A 21421-nucleotide genomic window follows, 5' to 3' on the forward strand; every position below is an offset into this window, starting at 1 on the left:
CCTAGTTTTTTAGCTACTAGTTTTTTAATAACTTTTGCTACAGGAACCCCAAAAAACTTATCAAAGTTTTTTACCTACACACTTCAAAATAATACACAAAAAACTTTCCCTTCAACTTTTCTTATTCTTTTTCCTCCCCCACCCAACCGGCCATCACCTCCACCACCGCTTCCGGAGCCGGTAACTATTCCGGCCAACTTTTGCCGCCCTTCCTCCTTTTTTTTTTTTTCTCTCCCTCCCCTCCCTTTTTGACCGATACGTTGGTTTCCAAAATCTCTTTTTTCTTTTTTTTTTCTTTCTCCCTCCCCTCTCCCCTCATTCCATCTGCCTTTCCCCGCCACCTTCCCCCTTTGTTTGCCGCCATCTCCTCCCCTCATCACCAGCGCACGCCGCCACCTCGCCGTACGTCTCTTTTCTCTCGCGCGTTTCTCGGTCTCCGTGGCAGGACACCGCTGCCCACGTCCGCGTGACTCCAGCGACACCACAGCCCTTCTCTCTCCCTCGCAACGCCGACGAAGCCACCACCACCTCGCGCGACTCCAGCCCAACCTCCGCCTCTCGCTCGCGCCAAGCCCCCTAGCTCCACCGTGCGCCGCTGTTCCTCCTTGGCCGCGACCCAAAGCCCTCGCGCGTTCTCTCTCCTCTACGCAACTCCCACCTCGCCGCCGTTCCTCTCAGCTCCCTCCACCACAGCGCAGGGGTGGGGGAGGGGGGTTGCGGGCAGAGGGAGAGGGATGGGGAGCTTTTGCAGGGATGGCGGGGCTGAGGGAGAATGCTGGGGGAGGGGGGTGGCGGGGCAGAGGGGGAAGGGGGGAGGGAGGAGGAGAGGGGTGGCGGAGGTAATGGGGAAGGGGAAGGGGGGAGGAAGAAGAAGAAGAAAGAGAAAGAAAAGAAAAAGGAAAGAAAGAAAAAGAAAAAGAAAAAGAAAGAGAAAGAGAAAAGGAAAGAAAAAAAGAAATGAAAAAAAAATTTCACCTTATAATAACTTCTACAAAATTTTTCTACTTACAAAAACTTCTACAAAATTTTTTCAAAAACTTCTACAGTGCACTACAGTAAAATTTTAGACAAACTCCCAAAAAACTTATGTTCCAAACAGGCCCCTAAGTTTTTTGGGAGTTTGTCTAAAACTTTACTGTAGTGCACTGTAGAAATTTTTGAAAATATTTTGTAGAAATTTTTGTAAGGTAAAAATCGAGTTCGAGTTGGCAAAATCGAATTCGAAATGAAAAATATTAAATTCGTTAGCTCGCGAGTTCGAGTGTGTGTATATATATATATATATATTATTTTAATAATAAAATTACATATATATTTTTAATATTTTATTATTTATTAAGAAAATTATTTTATTTATTTTTTAAAAAAATAAAATAAATTTTTTTATTTTTTCGAACTCAAGTTCGAATTCGAACTCGAGCTTTATTTTTTGCAACTCGCCAAACTCGAGTTCGAGTTCGAATTTGATAAAACTAAATAAAGACTCGATTCAATTAGATCAAAATTTGATTCGACTTAACTCGTTTACAGCTGTAATCGTGACCCTTCAATCTCACTCACTTAGTCACTTCATTTATTTTGTTAGTTGGCCATGTTAACTAATGAGTTTTGTCAGGATAACTTGGTCACTTTACAAAATCATGCGAGGTGCGCATTAGAGAATCATCAATTACAATAAACATTGTTACATATTCCTACGGGACGATTGGGATTGAACATAAGGATCTTTATGATATAATTATTAATTCACTTCATTTTTAATTAGGCCTTATTCTAACTTCTTTAGGTGTTATTACTTCATTAATAGTTTAAGGAAAAAATGCACTTTTCATCCTCAAAGGTTGGGTTGATGACCAATTTCGTCCTCAAAGTTTCACTAAGAATACATTTCATCCTCAAAGTTTCTGAATTTTGGCCAATGAGGGACGATTAACAGAATAACACTCAATTTGGACGGAATGCAGCATGTAAGAAGCATACCCCGTTAGAACCAACTTTGCATTCAACAAAAACGGATAAAACCTGTTCTTGCTTCATTTATGTCCTCTCCGCTCCTCTTCTTGTTGTAGTTCTAAAAAAATTTCTAACCACCCTCACCATTCTAAATCCAGTCATTTGCTAGCAAAAAGGTTGACATAAATGGTCGACATCCACTTATTCATGGGTTATAGATGACTTGGATTTGAGTATCTATCGAAACACATTAAATTAACCCAGTCCATTTAGTTTAAATTTATTTTTATTTTTTACCTATTAAAAAAAATATAATAGAGGAAATCCATAAAAAAATTGGTAGGTTGTTGTTTCCTTATCTTGTATAGAAACTACAAGTTGTTTATAACTTTAATTTTAGGGATAATTTTAGAAACCTCAGGCCAGGTTTTTGACTATTGCAGGTAGGTTCTCTCTAATTTAAAAGATTACACTTACCTTCTCTACTATTAGCATTTTAGTAACAATATAAATTCACTATGCTAAATTTGTCCTAAAAACCCTAAAATACCTCTTTATTAGTTAGAAGGGGGGAAAACTTGCTCATGAATTTCTTCCACATTGCAACTATTGCAATCGGCATAACTACCACCCTAACGAAGTCAATAAGCCACCTTAACTTAATCCTCGTATTCTCATAATTTTGAAAGCCCAACTTTGCAGCTCTAAAGCTTCCTGTGCAAATTAATTATGACAATTAACCATTCCATTCAACCTAATCTTTTTCCTCAATTTTTTTACCCAAATTTGGCATCTAAATTGACCAATGTCATTATTCAAATTCAATCAAAATGGATGCAAGCTTGTTGATGTTAAAATAATCTAACCCACCAAGAATACCAATTATAAGCAACCAAAAGCAACATTAGAGACCACATTCTATGTCTTTAGGTAAATTTGATTATAATTCTTATATCCCAAAATTCTTTTTTTTTTTACACAATTGGTATAATAGTGTAATCTTCCTCAATCTATGTTTCTTTTTTAGCCATCATTTTTATTTTCTTGTTTATAATTTGTATCACCGCCATTCTTTTCATCTTCATTTAGTTTGATAACAAATATGCTTTGACAACCTATCATTTAGCAATGTCAATTCAATAATAGTTACAAAAAAGGAAAACAAAAAAAAGAGAGAGGATTTATTTCCATAATAATGAGGATTCGGGATGTATTAGATGGTTGTGTAGATGGCAACTATGGAAAAAAAAGTGGACTATGAAATACAGGAGAGACAAAGTAAGATAGAGCATCGAAGAGAGAGAATAAGAATTTGTTTTGTGTGGTAACCGTTGTTTTAAAATGAAAGATTAGTTTTAGTTGTAGGCTTTTTAAGAAATTATCTATAAGTGAAGGATATTATAGTAATTTTACTGCATGAATGGAGGTTAATGTAATTATTCAAAACTAAGGGAAGGTGAGTGAAATTGTCAAAAACCTCAGGGGAGGTTTCTGAAATTATTCCTTTCTTTTATCTTATCCAAAAATTATCACCTCTTTATAACTTCTTTTTTTACCTTCTCTAGAAATGAAAAAAATGCTAGCTATGCATAGGATTCTTTGTGGACTTCTTTTATTTCCCATAAACTATCAGCCGTTCGTTGCTTTCGTCCATTATTTGAAAAAACTACCAGTTATTTATGAGTATGATTTCAGTTCCAAGTTAAAATAGGCATTATATAAAAAAAATCACCAACTGTTTTTATCTTCATGCTGATTTACATCTCAATAAGGTAAGAAGGAAAATTTTGGTAGAGTTTTGCCTTAAATTTTAACAATCCAAATTAGCAACCAAACTGGATATTGCAACCGAATTAATATAACTAACTAAAACCATCAAAAAAGAAGAGGCATAAGCTTGTCAAAAATGCATTCGAAGTGGTCCTTGACATGGCTCCTACTGAATATGGACCATAAACAAAATAACGTAAAGATACAAAAATTAGAATTTAGAAGTTATAACACTAGTGTCTGCACTTCTGAACGGGTTTTATCTTTTTTTTGTTGGTTCTAACAGAACATGCTTCTCACGTGCAGCTTTCCATCCAAATTGAGTGTTGTTCTGTCAATTGTCCCTAATTGGCCAAAATTCAAGAACATTGAGGATGAAATGTATTGTTGATGAAACTTTGAGGACGAAATTAGTCATCAACCCAACATTTGAGGATGAAAAGTGCAATTTTCCCATAGTTTAATACATGTACTATTCACCTACTTATGCATTCATATCACAAGTAGTTACTACTCAAACTGCACTGTATACTTATCATCAATATATGGCAGGATTCATCATGATAAGAGCTTTTGCCCCCATAAGCCTATATTTTTTATTAGAGATTACAATCTAGAACAAAATAAAGACAATGTATTGACAAGAATGTTAAACTAGGATTGCACCTAATTGGAAATTTTCTAATATTACTGGGGTGGATTGGTACAATTCAATCTCTGGAAGGGCAAGGCGAGAAAAGAGCATGTTTAGAGGGTTTTTTTTGGAATTAACCCAGGAAAGAAATGCCTAAAATACTAAAAATCTCATCTGGAGGAAGCGACGACGGTGGCTCTCTCTCTTTCTCTCTGTCTCACGGAAACAACTACTCCATTTTGATTCTGTTGTAGTAACTAGTATTTATTGAGCAATTCCTGATTTTGATCGCTTTTTATTTCTGTGTATTTGTTGCCAATCGTGGATATTTGAATATTATCTGTCGTCGTCTATCCGTTTTTCTCCTTTCCACCTTGTTTGTGTTTAGTTTCATTTGGGGGAGGGTAGGGGTTGAATCACACAGTACAGCTCTCCCCGTTGCCGTCAACATAAGAACGATCCGCGGTGGAGGATTGCTTTGAATCTTGTTTGGGATGGATCTATTACTGAAAATCGCATTGTCGTGACTGCTGGGTAATTGGCGAATGAGGATGGGCTTACAATCTTCTGGCAAGTTGGTTGAATTTGCTGGAAGATTGATACGTGAATTGTTGAATCCCTCACTTACGGCTTAACATAGCCTCGAACCAAAAATAAATCCCGCGGGAGTTATTGGGGAAGAGGATTAAATGGATGAGGTCACTCATAGTTACAAGGACGGGGAATCTGAAAGGTCCCCTCAAGTGGCAGGACAACCCGACGGCTCATCATCGCCATCGCAATCGCCATCTTTTTTGTCTGTTGCGGTGCGATGGCATCCAAGCCAGCTGGTCTTCCGTCCTTATACACCCGTTGTTGCTGCTGGTGCAAAGCCCCAAACTTTGCGCGTTGTCGTTAGAAGACCCGTAAGTGTTATTTTCTTCGGTTCTAAACTTGTGATGATTGTTTTAGATTTGTGCTTGTTAACCTATTAAGCTAGAGGGTTGTCCTTTTCTGTTTTTTCCCCCGCATCAAGACCTGTCTGGATGTCGTGCATTCCGCTTGAGAGAACAGAAAAGAGGAAATCCTCTTACCAAATTGCATTTTAGCCCTCAAATGCATATCTTTTTTTGGAGGATTTGCTTGAAGCTCCTTGTTTAACCACTCGCAATCACTATAATTCCTTGATTTTGGCCTTAGATGTCTTTCAATATTATATGGATCACTAAGATCAATACAGAGTATGATGTCGGTCTTTAGTTGGGGAACTTTTAGTTTGTTTCTAGACACTTTTTATGGTGAGCAGCAAGCATGCTTAATTACTTCATCACCTTGCCAAGTTGGAAAATTTCACAGTAGAATTCTTCCTTGCAGTGGTGCTGGGTGCCACTTTTACAGTCCATGACACTAAGTGGCTAAAGATGTTTATGTGTATAGCCGTATCTGTTTCTACTTCTTTTATGGTGATTATTGCTCATGTTTTTCACAGTGATTAGATAGCCATTTTTCGGTTGGATGCTGTCATCAAGCATTTTAATGCAATGAATAAGTTTTGATCTCGATGTGTTTGCATTTAAGGTGCAAATTTAGTTAATGTCAAAATAATCTGATTGCAAGAGATTTTATATGTAGAATCATTTTGACTAAATAGGTAGGTGATTGGAGATGTTCCCATACTGCCTCCCAACATCACAAAATAGAGAGTGCAATGCGAAGAAAAGAAAACACCAGTTATTTGATAATGGCATTCTTCAGCTTGGTTACTTGTGTACTGTTAATCTGCTTTCGTGCTGTAGCATGCCTACATGCGATGCTTCTTTCCCCCCCCCCTTTTGGCCCTTGCCGATTTGGCCTCTTTTGAATGCCTGCTTGTATATTGGAAGATGCCTAGTTATTGTGCATGTTGGCTTGTTGCACCTTTTACGTGAATTTCAAATACTATTGAGGAATTAAATTCATTGTGACCTTGAGCATGGATAACACATTCCTTCACATTGCAGTTGGTGGTAAGGTTAACTAAGGACATCGTTGAAACATATCAACTGTGCAACCCTCATTTCCAATACTCAGAAACGTTGAACCCAAAGAGGTTCCTGACAACACCATCTATTGGAGTTTTGAATGATGGCTGTGATAATGCAAATTCAGACTTGATTCTGTCTGTTAATTATGCACTGATCAATATGGACACCAAACGAAGGTTTGAACTTGGAACCTTCTTCTCTTGAATTACATGTTCACATTTTTCTTGGGATTTTCTGACTCTTTTAAGTAGAGCAACTTGCCGTATCTGTCTTACAAATTGGGGTGAGACACAGATGAGGAGATACTAAATTGGAAATTGAATTTCTACATTCTGCATTGGTCTTGTTATTAACTTTTGTGCATTTGTAATTATAGGCAGATATTCTAATAGCGCAAATAACCTAGCAGGCCGCTAAACTATTTTTCCATCTTAAATTGATCACTCAGTTATCAAGAGTTTCAAATAGCCTATTAAACTCCTAATTGTGTGAACTACTAGCAATTGGAAATTGAATTTCTACATTCTGCATTGGTCTTGTTATTAACTTTTGTGCATTTGTAATTATAGGCAGATATTCTAATAGCGCAAATAACCTAGCAGGCCGCTAAACTATTTTTCCATCTTAAATTGATCACTCAGTTATCAAGAGTTTCAAATAGCCTATTAAACTCCTAATTGTGTGAACTACTAGCCTATCTTGTTTAAGTTTCTTAAGTATATGTTTAGGGGCATTCTATGTCATTCTTTATATTATATGAAAAGAAGAGTTAAAATACTTTAAGCAACTTTATTATGTTTTCCTTATTTTATTCCCATATTTTTCTTATCTCTTCTAAGTTTTTCTTTACCATGGTATGTGGTGGTTGATGGGTTTCTTTCTTTTGTTTTTGTATTAATTATATGAGAGAGATAGATGCATAATATAGAGGCATGTGTAGAGTGCTCATGGATCTTGAATAGAAGTTAAGCTTGTGAGGCATATTTACCATTGGCATCTCCTCGAGTATTTAATCATTGGCTCACAATGCTGAGATTGTCTTGCAGGTTCAGTTGCTTGGTCACTCCCACAGGGAGCTTGGCAACTTTATATTCTGGTTTCCTTTTGAAGCTTTTTTTGTTTGTGTGTGTGTGTATGAGCCAATTCTAAAAAGGATCGTATGCTGAGATTATTATGCAGGTTGAGTTGCTTGGTTACTCCCATGGGAAACTTGGGAACTTCATATTTTGGTCTTCTTGTGAAGCTTCCTTCAGTACATGATTGACTGGTAGAAAAGGATCAATTAAGAGTTTTGCAGGATTGAACAGTGTGAAATATGTCACTCTTGAAGGAAAATATGCTTCGGAAAGCTTGCTTTTGTTGAGTGTACATTACAAGTTTTCTTTCATGTTTTCCTTTTAGTTCTAACATAATTGCCAATGGTGTACGAGAGATTTCCTCCAGATTAAGATGTTATAGCAATTGTAGGTTAGCAAAAAGATAGGGTGAACAGGGACTGTGCTTTGAACAGTGACAAGCTAGGTACAGGCTTAAAGGTCTTGACTAGAGACAATATGAGTGAATTTTGGAACCTGTTACTGTTAGATTATGGTTTATATTCCCGGCTATAGGGTACAGTGTTCACTCTGTTGACTTGACAAATGGGTCAGATAGGACGTGGTTGGACCAGTGCTGCGACCTACACTTTAACCTGATTGAAACTTAAGAAAGTTCAAACCTCTTCTCATACTACCTAACCTAAATCCTTGAGGAAAGAAGTTAGTGGCGAAGTGTGACAGGGTGATCTAAGTTCACTGATGTAATTAAAGGACAACAACCTTATCTGTTAACGATATCCTGAAAGACTCACCACTTATCGTTAACTTGATTTTACTACACAGCACTATATGAGTGTACTTCTCTAAGTAATGTGTGCTCTAAGCTTTACTTATGAAGCTTGTCTGTGTCTGTGCATGCACGCAGGCATATGTTCTGTGTGTATTTTTTTTAAAATTCCTTCTCTGCAGTTTGTTATCTATGTCATAAGCTCTAATGTAAACTATGGTGCATATGTCTAGTGGTGAAACCTTGGAGAAGTTAGGAATAGTTAATAGTCTTTCTAGTCAACTTATACCCATTTAATTTAATCTTTGTATTTGTCTGCACCTCATGATGCATTTAGGGTTTGTGCTTCTAATTAGTCTGATTACAGTTAAAACCATTTTGAATTTGTATTTGAACTTTGTGTACTTCAAGATTTCCTTTTCTTACTAGTAGAATTTTATACTAATTGTCTGTCTTTTCAGGTGATTTTGGATTATAATTGTCTGTCTTTTAAGGTGCTTTTGGATCATAGTTTGTCTATAGTGAAGATTGAAAAGAATAACTTAGCAGGTTGTGAGATTGGGTTTAAACTTTACTGGATTCTGCAAAGGTGCGGTAAAAAGTTTACCATGCGACCTTACTCTGGGGAAAAGAAATAACAAATTGACTGGTTCTGCTGTATTACCTGGTTGTCTGCCCAACTTTTACAGGTCCCGTTTGGTTGGTCTAGCAGGTTGTTGGATGGGGTCGGGTATGGGTACTTATTATGGGAACTAAACCTGGTTTGGTAGGGTCTTGGTTTTGGCCTTTTCTAGTAATTCTGCCCTACTCGACTCAGGCCCACCACCATCCAATGTAGTGGTTTTGTAGGAGCTTCTTGAAATCATCAATTATAATGACTGGTTAAAAACTGTGGTCAAAAGGCTGAAGATGATGAATTGTCATCAATGGCAATGGTTTGGGCTGCCTAAGAATCAAATGATGTATGGAGGATCTAAATGATATGTTGCTGATATTTAATAGAGAATACTCTTAACTATCCCTGGAAATCATGGAAGTTCTTGGGATGAAATTGGGGAACTATAATGCTTTTTTATGTTGACTTTTGAAGATATCTTTTCTTTCCTTTGCAGACGCTATATTATATTGTATTATATGGTTATCTGCAGGTACATTGTCAAAGATATTCTTGGACATGGGACTTTTGGGCAGGTTGCTAAGTGCTGGGTTGCAGAAACAAAGAGTTTCATTGCTTTAAAGATCATAAAGAATCAACCTGCTTACTATCAACAGGCGTTGGTTGAAGTTTCTATATTGACAACAGTAAAGTGCTTCTGGTCTTTATTGACTGGCTTGTTTTTGTGGTTTTCAGTGATTCATCTGCATTTCTGCTATTTATTGTTAATTATTCTCTCTTCCTAGTTAAATAAGAAGTTTGATCCCGAGGATAAGCACCATATTGTCCGCATCTATGATTACTTTGTGTATCAGCGGCATCTCTGCATCGCTTTTGAATTACTCGACACCAACCTGTATGTTCCAGAAAATATTGCTCTATTTGCCTAACATAATTCTAGAACTTTCCTTCATGTATTATAGATGCATTGTTGCTAACACGACATTGCGTGGGTTTGACTATTGTCTTAGGTATGAACTCATAAAGTTGAATCATTTTAGGGGATTGTCGTTGAGCATTGTTCAGTTGTTCTCGAAGCAGGTAGTGCTCATATTTTTGTTAAACTAAATTGTTTATGGTTGGGGCGCTAATGTTTTCCCTATAGTTATGCCCTAATGATGTCTCCTTCACTTCTAAGATACTGCGTGGGTTGGCTTTAATGAATGATGCTGGTGTCATTCATTGTGATCTCAAGCCGGAAAACATTCTTTTGTGCACGAGGTGAGCTACTGCAGTTATGATTATTCTTCCTATTGTGCTGCATGCTACTTTTCGTTATACTGTCCCACATTTAATTGGCAGTGTAAAGCCAGCAGAAATCAAAATTATAGACTTTGGATCAGCATGCATGGAGGACCGTACTGTTTACTCTTACATTCAGGTTTCTTTTTCTACCTTGGCACTTCTTCAAAAGGAATTTTTCTGGTTCTGATGTGTACAAATCTTTTGTTTCTTTGACAGAGCCGATACTATAGGTCCCCTGAAGTTCTTCTTGGATATCAGTATCCTTCTATGTATAAACATAAGTTTTTTTTTTCTTCTGTTTTTCTCTGAAAGAGTACTGGTTTTACCTTGACTGCTGCAATTTGGTGAGTTATTCTTGATCTTCTGCATTATGTCTTTTTTATTGAGTTATTCTAGATCTTCTGCATTATGGTTTTTTTTCGTTCGTAGAAATGCTGAATTTGGTTGTCTGGGAGTTTCTTTTTTTAAAAGTTTTCTTACACGAAGGTGCTGCTGCTTGATGAACTTAGACACAGGTTAAAAAAAGGTTTCTTTTTACACCATCAGTGTCATATTCGAAAGATTCTGGAGCCTTGGAATTGTTTTTTAGTATTTTTGGAAGTGATACTTGATCTTTCATATGTCGTAGTTATGGTTTACATATATATTAATCTGCATTGTCCAACATGAAGGTTTTGGTTATATAACATCTGTGCAGCTGTATTTGCTTAACCAACACTAGCTTTGGGGGGCCCATTAAGTAGTGCTGTTTTTAAATGTTTTCCCTGAGTACTATTAGGTTCTTCTTTGAGTCTGAAATGATTCCTCTGTGCAGCCTTACCAAAGGTAATTTATGTATGAGCTCCGGTGCAATTTGTCTTCCATTAGTGGGCACCCGCAGATAGTCACATTACTGTTAAAGTTTTGGGTGTTATGAAATGGAATCAACATGCTTGTATAACTCTGCATAAATAGGCAAGTATAACTCCTGAAAAAATCCAATTCCACATTCAAACCCTGATTAGCTATCTAGCTAAGGACTCCTTTGCAACTATTAACTGCTAGGCTAATCTCTGTTATGCACTTGAGGCCTCAGGCTGAGTAGTTAAGGATTTTCTCTAGTTTACACCTTAACTATGCCCAGGTACACGACTGCTATTGACATGTGGTCATTTGGATGCATAGTTGCTGAGTTGTTTCTGGGTCTTCCATTATTTCCAGGAGCTTCAGAGTTTGATCTCTTGAAGAGGATGATCAAGATACTTGGGTATGTTGTTGCACTACTCCCAAACTTGGTTCTGTTGTTTTACCATGTCCTTAAAATTCAGTGCATTCTTTTTGGTGTTCTGTCAGAGAATTATTTCTGTATGTGTGAGTGTGTGTGGCACTAAGATAAAGAGGAACATGCTCGTGTTTGTAATAAATAAATGTGCGTGGTAGTGGAGATAAGGAATGTGCGTGGTTGGATTTTTGACCATTTCATTTTTGTTTCAGAAATATGTGTGGTTCTTTTTGGTGTACCATGTTAATATTGGCATTGCATCCTTGTAATTTTTTTTCTCTGGGTCTTGGTAGGAATGGAGGACTTCTGTTAACAGAGAAATAAGATCGTCACCTCAAATAAATAAAAATTGAAAATTATGCTTAACTCTCAGAATATACAGAACCAAGCAAAAGATTGTAACTTTGAAGAATTCCAGACGATGACAAGGCCTTTTTTTCCTCTGTCTTTCCTGCTGTATCCAGAGTCGTCTTCTTTTTTAGGTGTGATAATGTCGTTCTTGTTTTTCTTGTGCTATGCTGTTGTTGGTCATTCTTTAGTGGCTTTTGACGGCAATTGCTTATGTTGGTCTATTTTCTGAAAAATAGATCTGACGGTTTTTCTTTCCCTTTTTTCTTAATGTATCAAGAACATTTGAAGTTGTTTCACAGGTATTTAGGTTTATCTTTGTACTGTTGTATTTCCAAAACATAATGATGCTGCTCGAGCAACTTCTTTTTCTATGTGAAGGTTTCCTTCGAGTTCAAAGCTAGATAAATTGGACTAATTTATCTTTCCATCTGTCTTCATTGCATGATCAACCTCTTTCTGTTGTTCTGTATTGCATTCCCAAGCTTTTATTGAGTAATTTTTGCATTCTCAAAGCTTGATACTTACTTTCTTCTTTCCAGTTAACGGTTTAGAGACACTGCCTGACCACTGTACCAGCAAAACTACTACCCCCTATAACTCATTACAAGCCATAGTGAAGACTTGAGTACTTTTATAGCCATAGGACATTTTGATGCATTACAACATACTAGCTGCATTTTTTCTGCCTTTATTTGTTACATATTCAATTCTTTGTCATTGTTTTCTCTAGGTACCTATGCACTGATCAAGAATAGAAATCAGATCATAATTTGTATAGATTTTTATTACTATACTGCACTTATGTTCCTGTACTAAAAGCTAGAGGATGGCTAGTTAAGAGCTTGATTAAAATTTGTCGGTTTTGTTCTGCCATGCTGTGTAAGGTTTTTCAATCCAATTGACTCTCAAGCTTCTTTTTGGAGTTGGTATGTCTGGTTATTTGTGCTGAGTTTATTCAGAGTCGAGTATAGCAAAGTAGACTCAGCTTGAGCTTACCTAGAAAATAGCAGCCAAGCTAGGCCATTCCTGTTTGCTAGGCAATTCTGCCCATTCCCGTTAGCTATGCAATTCTGCAGTTTCTGGAAATTTAAAACTGCCATTCCCCTTGTGGCAAACATATAAATGAGAAACTTGATGATGCGAAAAGATGGACAGAGGAACTTCAATGTTGGCTACTTTCTTTTGTTTGTGGTTGAGATTGCAACATTATGAACTTTTACTGATTAAAATGATAATTTATTGTTTTGCTAAATCTCATGATAAAAAATTGATTGCCTTTTCATCTGGTAAAATATACAGTAGTCTTGCCTCTTCAACAGCAAAATCATTTGTATTTTGATTATAAACGCATAAGGTTTGAAGAAAGCATGTAAAGTGTTTAGCATCTAAGAGCCATATTATCTACAGCCTGATATAACAACCTTAGAGGGTTCGCTAGGTTGGACATGATTATAAATTGCAGCTGTGTTATAATGCTTCCTTCTAATGATAGTTCTCTAGGGTTGATTATGGCTGGTTATTAATTTCAGGTAGCTAACTGGTTTCAACCTTCCCAAAATTCTTGCTTGTCCACTTAGGTCATTTTACCTGTTTAGCTCATCACATTTGGCCTTTAACATTCTCTGATATTTCCTGGCTTTGGAAATAGTCCAATACAAAGCTAAACTTAAAGGTTCTTAATTTTAGGCCAATAAATACAACTAAGATAGTTGAAAGCTGTTATTTTGAGCCCTAGATTATATTAAACAATTGTCTACCAAGTGAACATTGATTCATGATACCACTCACCCGGTCCTCACCACCCCCACTGGACTGTGGTAGCTGATGATGACATTTGAGGAGGAGGGAGGTTGGTCAGACTTGTCAACAGGAGGAAATGTACAGGGGCATGCTAGGTGGAATTTTGGCTCAATGAGAGGTGGTTTGAACATCAGATTCATGCATGTATGATGTTTTTGAAGTGGAAAAGAATTCTTGTGCCTTTGGATCAATGTGTGATGCTTTACTTGGCTTGTAACTCAACTTATGCTGTAGATGATATATGGTGTTGAGCTGGAATAGCATCTAAAAGTATGACCATTGTGCATTCGGCTTTCCAGTTGCCTGCTTTGATGATGGTTGTTATAAAAGACATGGTATGGTGTGTTTAATGATCTTATGAGTTACACCACAATGATAAAATTCCGAGGTATTACCATTTCATGTTTGTGACCTTGATACATCAAATGCATGACCTGTGGTGCATCACTGAGAAGAGACTAATTTGATATATTTGATCATGGAATTTATGTCAGATAATCTTCCCACCACTTAGCAATTCTAGAGCCTCATGCTAGATTTTCCATATGCAACTTTCTCTTTTTAGAGAAAATTTCTCTGCTACACATGTTCTTAGAGAGACTGCTCTTTTTACAGTTACTCGTGAGGAAGGTGAATCAACATGCATGTCCTTTGCAGTACTGAGCCTTTTGACTTTATTTTGGTTTGCACCTTGGAAGTTGAATTCTTCTTTTGTGCTCTATTTTTACCTCTACGCTGATTGAGGTTGGATCTGCATTTGCTAATCCCCTCTCCTCTTTAAGCTCATGGAGTTGGGAATAAGCACTTAGTTCCTTTATCAGTATCTTATTATTTGTAGACTTGTCTTTTTGTCTCCAATTTTTTTTCCTTCCCATTTTTGATCAGCACTGTAAGTTGATTTAGACTATTTTGTTGAGCTGCAACATGGTCATTTTTGGCATAAACATCAAAATCTTTGTAGGGGACAACCTCCAGATTATATACTAAATGAAGCCAAAAACACCAGCAAATTCTTCAAATTTGTAGGAAGCATCAACCAAGGAGCAAGTGGTCTAGATGCAACTAGTAGATGTAGTGCATATCAGGCATTAACAGAAGAAGAATATGAAACTGTAAGTGTTCTTCTTAAATCTTCAGAATATATTGTGAGTTTTGGTATTAAAGCTGACCCTTTTTGAATCCCATCCATGCTCAAAGGATAACATATTTGTTGCCTTTTCTTGTGTTGCTTTTATAGTGTTGTCAAGATTCTTGTGTTGCTGAAGTTTACTTTTTCCTGGCCTGAGCATTACAGTGGATAGGAATGTGTAAGCAATTTGAACGTAGGGGTTTTAGAATGTCAAATTTCATTATTAGAGTTATAATGGTTGAAAATGGGGCATCCATCAAGTTAAATCAATAACTTTTCAACAAACAGTTTGAATCGAAGAAAACATCAGTCGAAGTTTGAGTTAGATTGTATTCGTTTTGGTGGCATTGAGACTCATGCCTTTGAGAAATGTCCTGTGATTCATTGGAAAGAAATGCTGGGGTAGAAATGTCCCTCAGGCTACTTAAAAGGACATGATATTGGAGAGACCTTTATAACACTAACACGAGGCAATTTTCTCAATGATCAAGTGTCAATATACATTGATGGGGGCTTGTTTTGTGCACATTGTTGTAGGTTTTTATTCGACATTTTGTTCGATGTATGTAACCTTTTCTCTGCTCCTTATATTGGGAAAGCAGCAAGTCAGAGTGCACATGTTGTGAAGAAACATAATTACATGTGTCTGGAAGTAGTTATGGTGTGAAATAGAGGGAGCATCTGAACTTGCCATTTATTTTTGTAGTGGATGTCTTTGTGCAACATTTTACATTTGCACTTGACATATTTTGGAATAAAGGCAATGATGACTGCTATTTGTGGCAGATTGTTATTGTATCAACTTTTACTTTTCTGCATCTTGTTTGTACTTGTGTAAGTTCTTTTATTGCATTTTTCAGAGAGAATCAAAAAAACCAGTCGTTGGGAAGGAGTACTTCAACCATATGAACCTTGAAGCTATAGTTGCTAAATACCCTTACCGGAAGAATTTGCCAGAGGAAGATATTGCTAAAGGTTAGCTTTCACAGTGTTCTTATAAAGGTGAAACTCTAGCTTCTGAAATTTATCATCTAATGTTTAAGAAACACTGATAAGATCCTATTTAATGGTGAAAATATGGCAGAAAGTAAAATACGATTGGCACTGATTGATTTCTTGAGAGGACTTGTTGAGTTTGATCCGGCAAAGAGATGGTCACCTTCACAGGTAATTGGATACCCCACTTATTTGTAAAGATATAATTGTTAGTCTCTTCTACTGAAATTTTTAAAACTAGATTGTTGTGTGACTTTCATAGTAACAAGGAGAAGACGTACCTCTTTTGCGGTCCTTGAAAAATGAGTGCATAAGGCATCTACGGCCCTTTTTTGTTTAGATGGTTAAAAGACAGTAAGGTGACATGTTACTGAAGATGGTTAAATTATAGTGGCAGTATCTATGGCTGTTGTAGTGGCAGTAGTTGTCAAACATGAAACTGATAACTTATGACCATTATTATTATTATGGCTAGCTTTCCGTGTGAAAGACGTTTTATAAGAAGTATTTCCCTACAGAAAGCATTCTAGACTTTTGTACACTGAACCTTGAATATGTCATTCTTTGGAATCTCCAAATAAGAAAACCTTATTTTGAAGAGAATGTAATGTACTTTGGCAGAAGCAGAACCCCCTCCTTAGCATCACTGTGAAGCTTATTTAGAAAGATGATACAACACTTGCTAAGATTTCATAAAGTTTGAAACATGGTGTGCAGGCTTCAAAGCATCCTTTTGTCACAGGGGAGCCTTTCATGTGTCCCTATAAACCGGCCCCAGAGACACCTCGCATGGTAAGATCTTCTGGTACATGAGTTAATTGTGATTACATGATTAGCTTTGTTAGATCTCTCTTCCATTCTTTGCTTCCACATCAATATGCTTTAAAACAAGATGACAATCTTGTTTAAGGCCACTGGTTAGTTATGTATGTATGTCAAAGTTGCTAGTGGCATCTGATACATTGCCTTTCCTGATAACCAAGAATTGCCTGTGCATTCTTCACTCCTAGGCATTAGACATGCGTAAAAGATGGATGCTTTAGCGCTAGACTGTTTTCAAAAGGACTGTAACTTTTGAAATTGTTTTTAGTGGAATTATAATTTGATTGTCATTTTCCTTTCCTTGCCTCAAAACTACCTCCTCCCCCACCCCCACCCCCCCCCCCCAAAAAAAAAGAGCACTATTTTTCATGCTGATCTTGTTAGAACTTTATCCAATTCTTTTGCAGCCTGTCTCGCATCAGAATGTGAAGGTGGACCATCATCCAGCTGGAGGTCATTGGTTTGCTGCGGGTCTCTCTCCTAATGTGAGCTAGTTGGCTGTATTTATATCCAGGTTTTTAAACATGATGCAATGTAGCATGTGGTGGACCTTGTGCTGAAACGTTACCTTTATTTCATTGCTGGATTGTGTAGATCCCGGGCAGAAATCGAGTTGCACTTCAGAACAGCTCACATTTCCAGGTTCTACCATTTGCACATGCCGGCAGTTATGGTAGTTTGGGAAGCCTTGGCAGCTATAGTGATGGTCTTGTACTTGGAAGCAGCCATGGAAGCTATGGTGATGCCAACAGTCGGCTTGCATTTTACTCTCCTGTTGGTCCATCGGCAATGAATATTTACCCTCATAGTGGGTCCTCCATTATTGGTAACAGTCCAGATGCAAGGCGTGTTATGCCTCTACCACACGGGAATGGACTTGGTTTTAGTCCAGGTAATTTTGCACCAATGTCCCTTGGCAGTAGTCCTTCACAATTTACTCCTCCTGGCTCGTATGGTCAGATTTTATCTGGTTCTCCTGGGCATTATGGTCCTTCTTCTCCGGCAAGAGGCAATTGTCATGGGTCACCTTTGGGAAAAGTTGCAGCTGTTGGCCAGTACCACAGAAGAAAAAGCTGGGGTTATTCTGGAAGTTTACAATCTCAAGAATTGGCATCATCCGCTCAGTGGCAAGGCCAAGTAACTGATGGTATCATCCAAGCTGAAGGAAACTCTAGCGTGTTTGGTGGTTCACTGTTGCATCTGCATCCTACCTCAAGTGTCACAAATTGGAGGCACCAACAAGGGGGCAGCAATGCACATGCTTGTCAGTCCACTTCCCATAACATGGCAAGTTCAGCTGCAACACTTGGTCCTCATCCTAAAATTGTTGGGCACGACAATCCTGAGGCTAGTACCTCATTGCCTGATCCAGGAGATTGGGATCCCAACTATAGGTAGTACATGTAGGCTCGTAGTTTGACTTATGAGCATTGAGGTGATTTCAAAATTGTTTTCTTGTTATCATTATGTGCTGCTTTGAGCAATGGTTAATTTTAATTATGATAGTGATCTCTGTTCATGTAGGGGTCTTTTACCTTTATTTTTTTGGTGGGTTTGTGGCTGAGAAAGGTGCAACATGTGGCTAGTAGAAGTCTATTTAGGTGGTCATCTTTTGACTGCTTTTGATATTGCATGGTAATATGTTTAGCATAGGTAGTCAACTATGTCCCCTACCTCCATATACCCTCCTAGCCTGGAAAAAGTGACCGGGTTTTAGTGAACTTCTTTTTATTTGACTGACTATTATTGTGCAACTTTTTAACAATTACAACATCTTCCCTGCTGGGTAAAAGAAAATTCTTAGCGGAGAGACAGTTTGATTTTATTGCACTTATCCAGTTTTTCTTCACTTTAAATATTTTTGCTTCTTTGGGGCCTGGGAATGGTAGGGCCAGTTGCAGGAATTTTTGAATATTATGGAGGACTTGAAAGGTGTTTATAATGGATTCAGCATCAAATTTCTAAAGAGTGCATTTTCAGTGAGAACTCATAATGGATTTTAAAGAGGGGAACTTGCGTTTTCAGCAAGAACTTCGCATTGTTTTAGTATTACAGTGATCCTCTCAGAAGCTTTTATAGGGTCTTAAACTACAAATGTAACACATTCAGCTCGTCAATAGCCATCTTGACTAATGGTGTTCTATGCTAGAAGTTTTTCATTTTACAAATTATATTTCCTTAAATAATATTTGATACTTTGGTGGTGATGCATTTGGTTGGTTTTCATTTTACAAATAATAATCCTACTTGTTTGATCTCCTGTGGCATTGCTTCAGCGAGGAGTTACTTCTACAAGAGGATAGCTCAGATGCTGGTGTCATGACAGTTGAATTCACCAAGGGATTGCATCTTGGGAATAGTGTGGCTTCTACCGATCCAGTAGTTGGGGCTAGCAGATTCAATCGTGTGACAAATTCAAGTGCAAACATGTCAGCGCAAAGGTGCTTTGTGCTTCTTTAGATTTTCTTTCCAAAAAGTGTCCTTCCCTTCATTTTATCAGTTACACGAGTCCACGTGTTGCTCATTGCATTTAAGGTTCTAGCTCTCTTAGGAGGAGCAATAATCCTAAAGACAACTATCATGAAAGTGTTGCTTTGCAATGAGACTAGGAAATGTTTAGACTTTTTGTGGTTTTACAGTTATGTGAACTTGGACTGAATATAAGTTGCAATTTTGCATTTGTAAGTGCATATTTTGATGATTTTCAAATTTGCAACAAGTTATGTTGAAAAAATATATTCCTCAAGAAGGAAAAGTTAATGACAGTATAGAAGTGAAAATGAGTGATTTTTCCATCCTTAACATGCAAATCTGTTGACCATTAGGATTTGTCTGTGAAATTTGTATTTAACTTTGAATGTACATTTCATATCGATTTGGATTATGCAAAATCTAATCTAATTAAATTCTTCTTCTAAGTTGGACGATGTAGTTGTTTTGAAAATGGATATCTTCTTTCTAGTGATCTTCAGATATATCTCCACAACTGAATATGCTTTACGGTTAATTGAATTTTATCTGATGTGAGTTTGAATTTGAATGTGGACTGAGTGCATGAACAAAAGGTGAAGTTAGAGGAAGAAATGTGTGATATAAATATGATGAGGTTGACAATATATGGTGCTTTTCATTTCCTCTTAATAAAGTATATCGTTTCCCTTAGGACAGAATTGTGTGCGCTGTAGAGTTCTATGGTCCTTGAACTCCAGATGTTCTTTCTGCAATATGTAATGATTTGAAACTTTTATGAATTCTCAAATCCTTTCATTTGAGGGTGTCATTTGTATCGTGCCTGTCTTAGTGCAACTAGAAATATTGATCGTCAAAGCTTACATTGTAGAGTCCTTTCTGAATTCGATGAAGTCCTGCTCGTCTTGCAAAAATTCTGGAGTGTTTTGATAGAATCTTGTTTGGAGACAGAATAAGTCAAATTTGAAATTCTTAAGTATCTGTTTTCCACATTTTGCCTTGTGATAAGAACACATCCTTGGGACCTGGTTTTATTGGACAACTTTAAATACTTTTTCTGGAAAATCTTCATTTTGAAAGTGGTTAGCACTTCAACAAAACCAAGTTATTCCTTAGTCTAATGCAGTATTTGTACCATGTGGATGAGTTGATTTCAATACCAACCGTGTGGGTTTTTTGCCAAAGTCACTTATCTTTCAGTTTTTGTTCTCAATTATTTTGTCATTCTTTTTAACCATGCTTTATTTATCTTTTCAGTCATCAAGGCGGAGTTACACTTGGAGAAGTGGGTAGCCCTACTTCAGCTCATGATGCACGCGGTGGGTATATCCACCCAGTAACCAAGACATCGTATTTAATGCCTCACTTTTCCCCAAGTTCCCCAAGCCGTTTGGGGCAACAGCCAATTCAACGAATTAACCATGGGAATCATGGCATGGAGTGGAATCATGCAAAGGTCCAACCCCCTTTGTCGAGCTTTTCTTCTGGTGGCCCTCGTTCTCCTGGAAGCATTGGCATGCACTGGGGTAATCACCAAGTCCACCTTAAAAATCATGTTAATCATTTTTCATTCTGTTTCTCCTTTTCAGACTTAAAGAGAGTCCTGGTCGTTATTTTCCTACTCATCGATAATAGAACGAAATAGGCTGTCTGTTATCCTTTCAAATGGATTGAATCAATTCAAGAGAGGGGTAGATAAATATTTTGCCCCTAAATTTGGATCTTCTTTTCTGTTGTAGGCCGGAGGAGCAGCCATCCGATCAACAGTATCCCCCCTGCTTACCGTGGAAGAAAAGACTATGGAAGAATCGCTTAACAGTTGCTTGTGCCCAACTGCAATGGGTGGGTGCATCTAAGTGCGTGCACCTTCCTTGCGAGTTGCAGGCTTATGTTGCTGTAATCTCATCTGTGGACAATTTCCATTTATTTCACTGCACAGAAATATGATTTAATCTTATAATTCCAATTTCTGCTGGCTTTGCAAGTGATTTGCCTGGAGATCGTTTTAAAGCCTTCTATTTTGATGAAGTGTGTGTGTGTGTGTATTGAAATCCAAAAGTTCACTACGCTGTCCCTATGCATTTTTGAAAAAAAAAAAAAAAAAGGGGGTTCTTCTCTAGATGTCAAAAGTTTGTACTACGGAAAATATAACCAAATCTTTCCTTTCTTTGGGCCACTGGCTATTTGCTGGGAGATTGGGAAATGATCACATGAACACTGATAATATGCACCAAGGCTTGGCTGAATTGATAGGAATGATGGCCGCTTGACCGTGAGATCAATGGTTGAACGCTTTACCCTGAGGAAAAAGAAAAGAGGGATAATTTCAGGGAGGTTCCTGACAATTTTATTGAGCTTCCCTGAGATTTAGAAAATTACACGTATTTTTCTTAATTTAATAGTTTTAGTAATAAAATCTTAAAATAATATTAACTTGATCAAATTTTTAAATGAATGCCCAAAAATATTCATGTGTAATAAGTTTTAATTTACTTTCTTATAAAATTAT

General features: G+C 37.3%; 1 protein-coding gene across 2 annotated transcripts; it reads left to right on the top strand.

The window, feature by feature from the left end:
- Positions 1-4542: 4542 nt before the first annotated feature.
- LOC113724743 (dual specificity protein kinase YAK1 homolog) lies at positions 4543-20896 on the top strand. 2 transcript variants are annotated; one of them, XR_011827875.1, is made up of 18 exons: positions 4543-5262; positions 6337-6536; positions 9333-9486; positions 9586-9695; positions 9811-9880; positions 9978-10060; positions 10142-10220; positions 10301-10341; positions 11208-11330; positions 14458-14608; positions 15486-15600; positions 15710-15792; positions 16339-16413; positions 16851-16928; positions 17038-17878; positions 18720-18884; positions 20170-20438; positions 20652-20896. XR_011827875.1 is itself a non-coding variant. In XM_027247607.2 (18 exons), exons 1-18 carry the CDS (start codon positions 5047-5049, stop codon positions 20726-20728), a joined length of 2889 nt encoding a protein of 962 aa, XP_027103408.1. In that variant the 5' UTR covers positions 4543-5046; the 3' UTR covers positions 20729-20896. The 2 variants fall into 2 exon arrangements, 1 of the variants encoding a protein (XP_027103408.1); XM_027247607.2 differs by having other exon boundaries at positions 17038-17837.
- Positions 20897-21421: the final 525 nt, after the last annotated feature.

The sequence above is a fragment of the Coffea arabica genome, chromosome 2c, assembly GCF_036785885.1.
Source record: "Coffea arabica cultivar ET-39 chromosome 2c, Coffea Arabica ET-39 HiFi, whole genome shotgun sequence".
In the NCBI taxonomy this organism is placed as follows: Eukaryota; Viridiplantae; Streptophyta; class Magnoliopsida; order Gentianales; family Rubiaceae; genus Coffea; species Coffea arabica.

Bases quoted from the DNA above. Each gene is read 5' to 3' on its own strand.
- LOC113724743 (XM_027247607.2), top strand. From the start codon at position 5,047: ATGGATGAGGTCACTCATAGTTACAAGGACGGGGAATCTGAAAGGTCC. The intron at 15,601-15,709 runs GTTAGCTTTCAC...AAAATATGGCAG, and splicing joins AGAGGAAGATATTGCTAAAG to AAAGTAAAATACGATTGGCA. The intron at 16,929-17,037 runs GTGAGCTAGTTG...TGGATTGTGTAG, and splicing joins CTGCGGGTCTCTCTCCTAAT to ATCCCGGGCAGAAATCGAGT.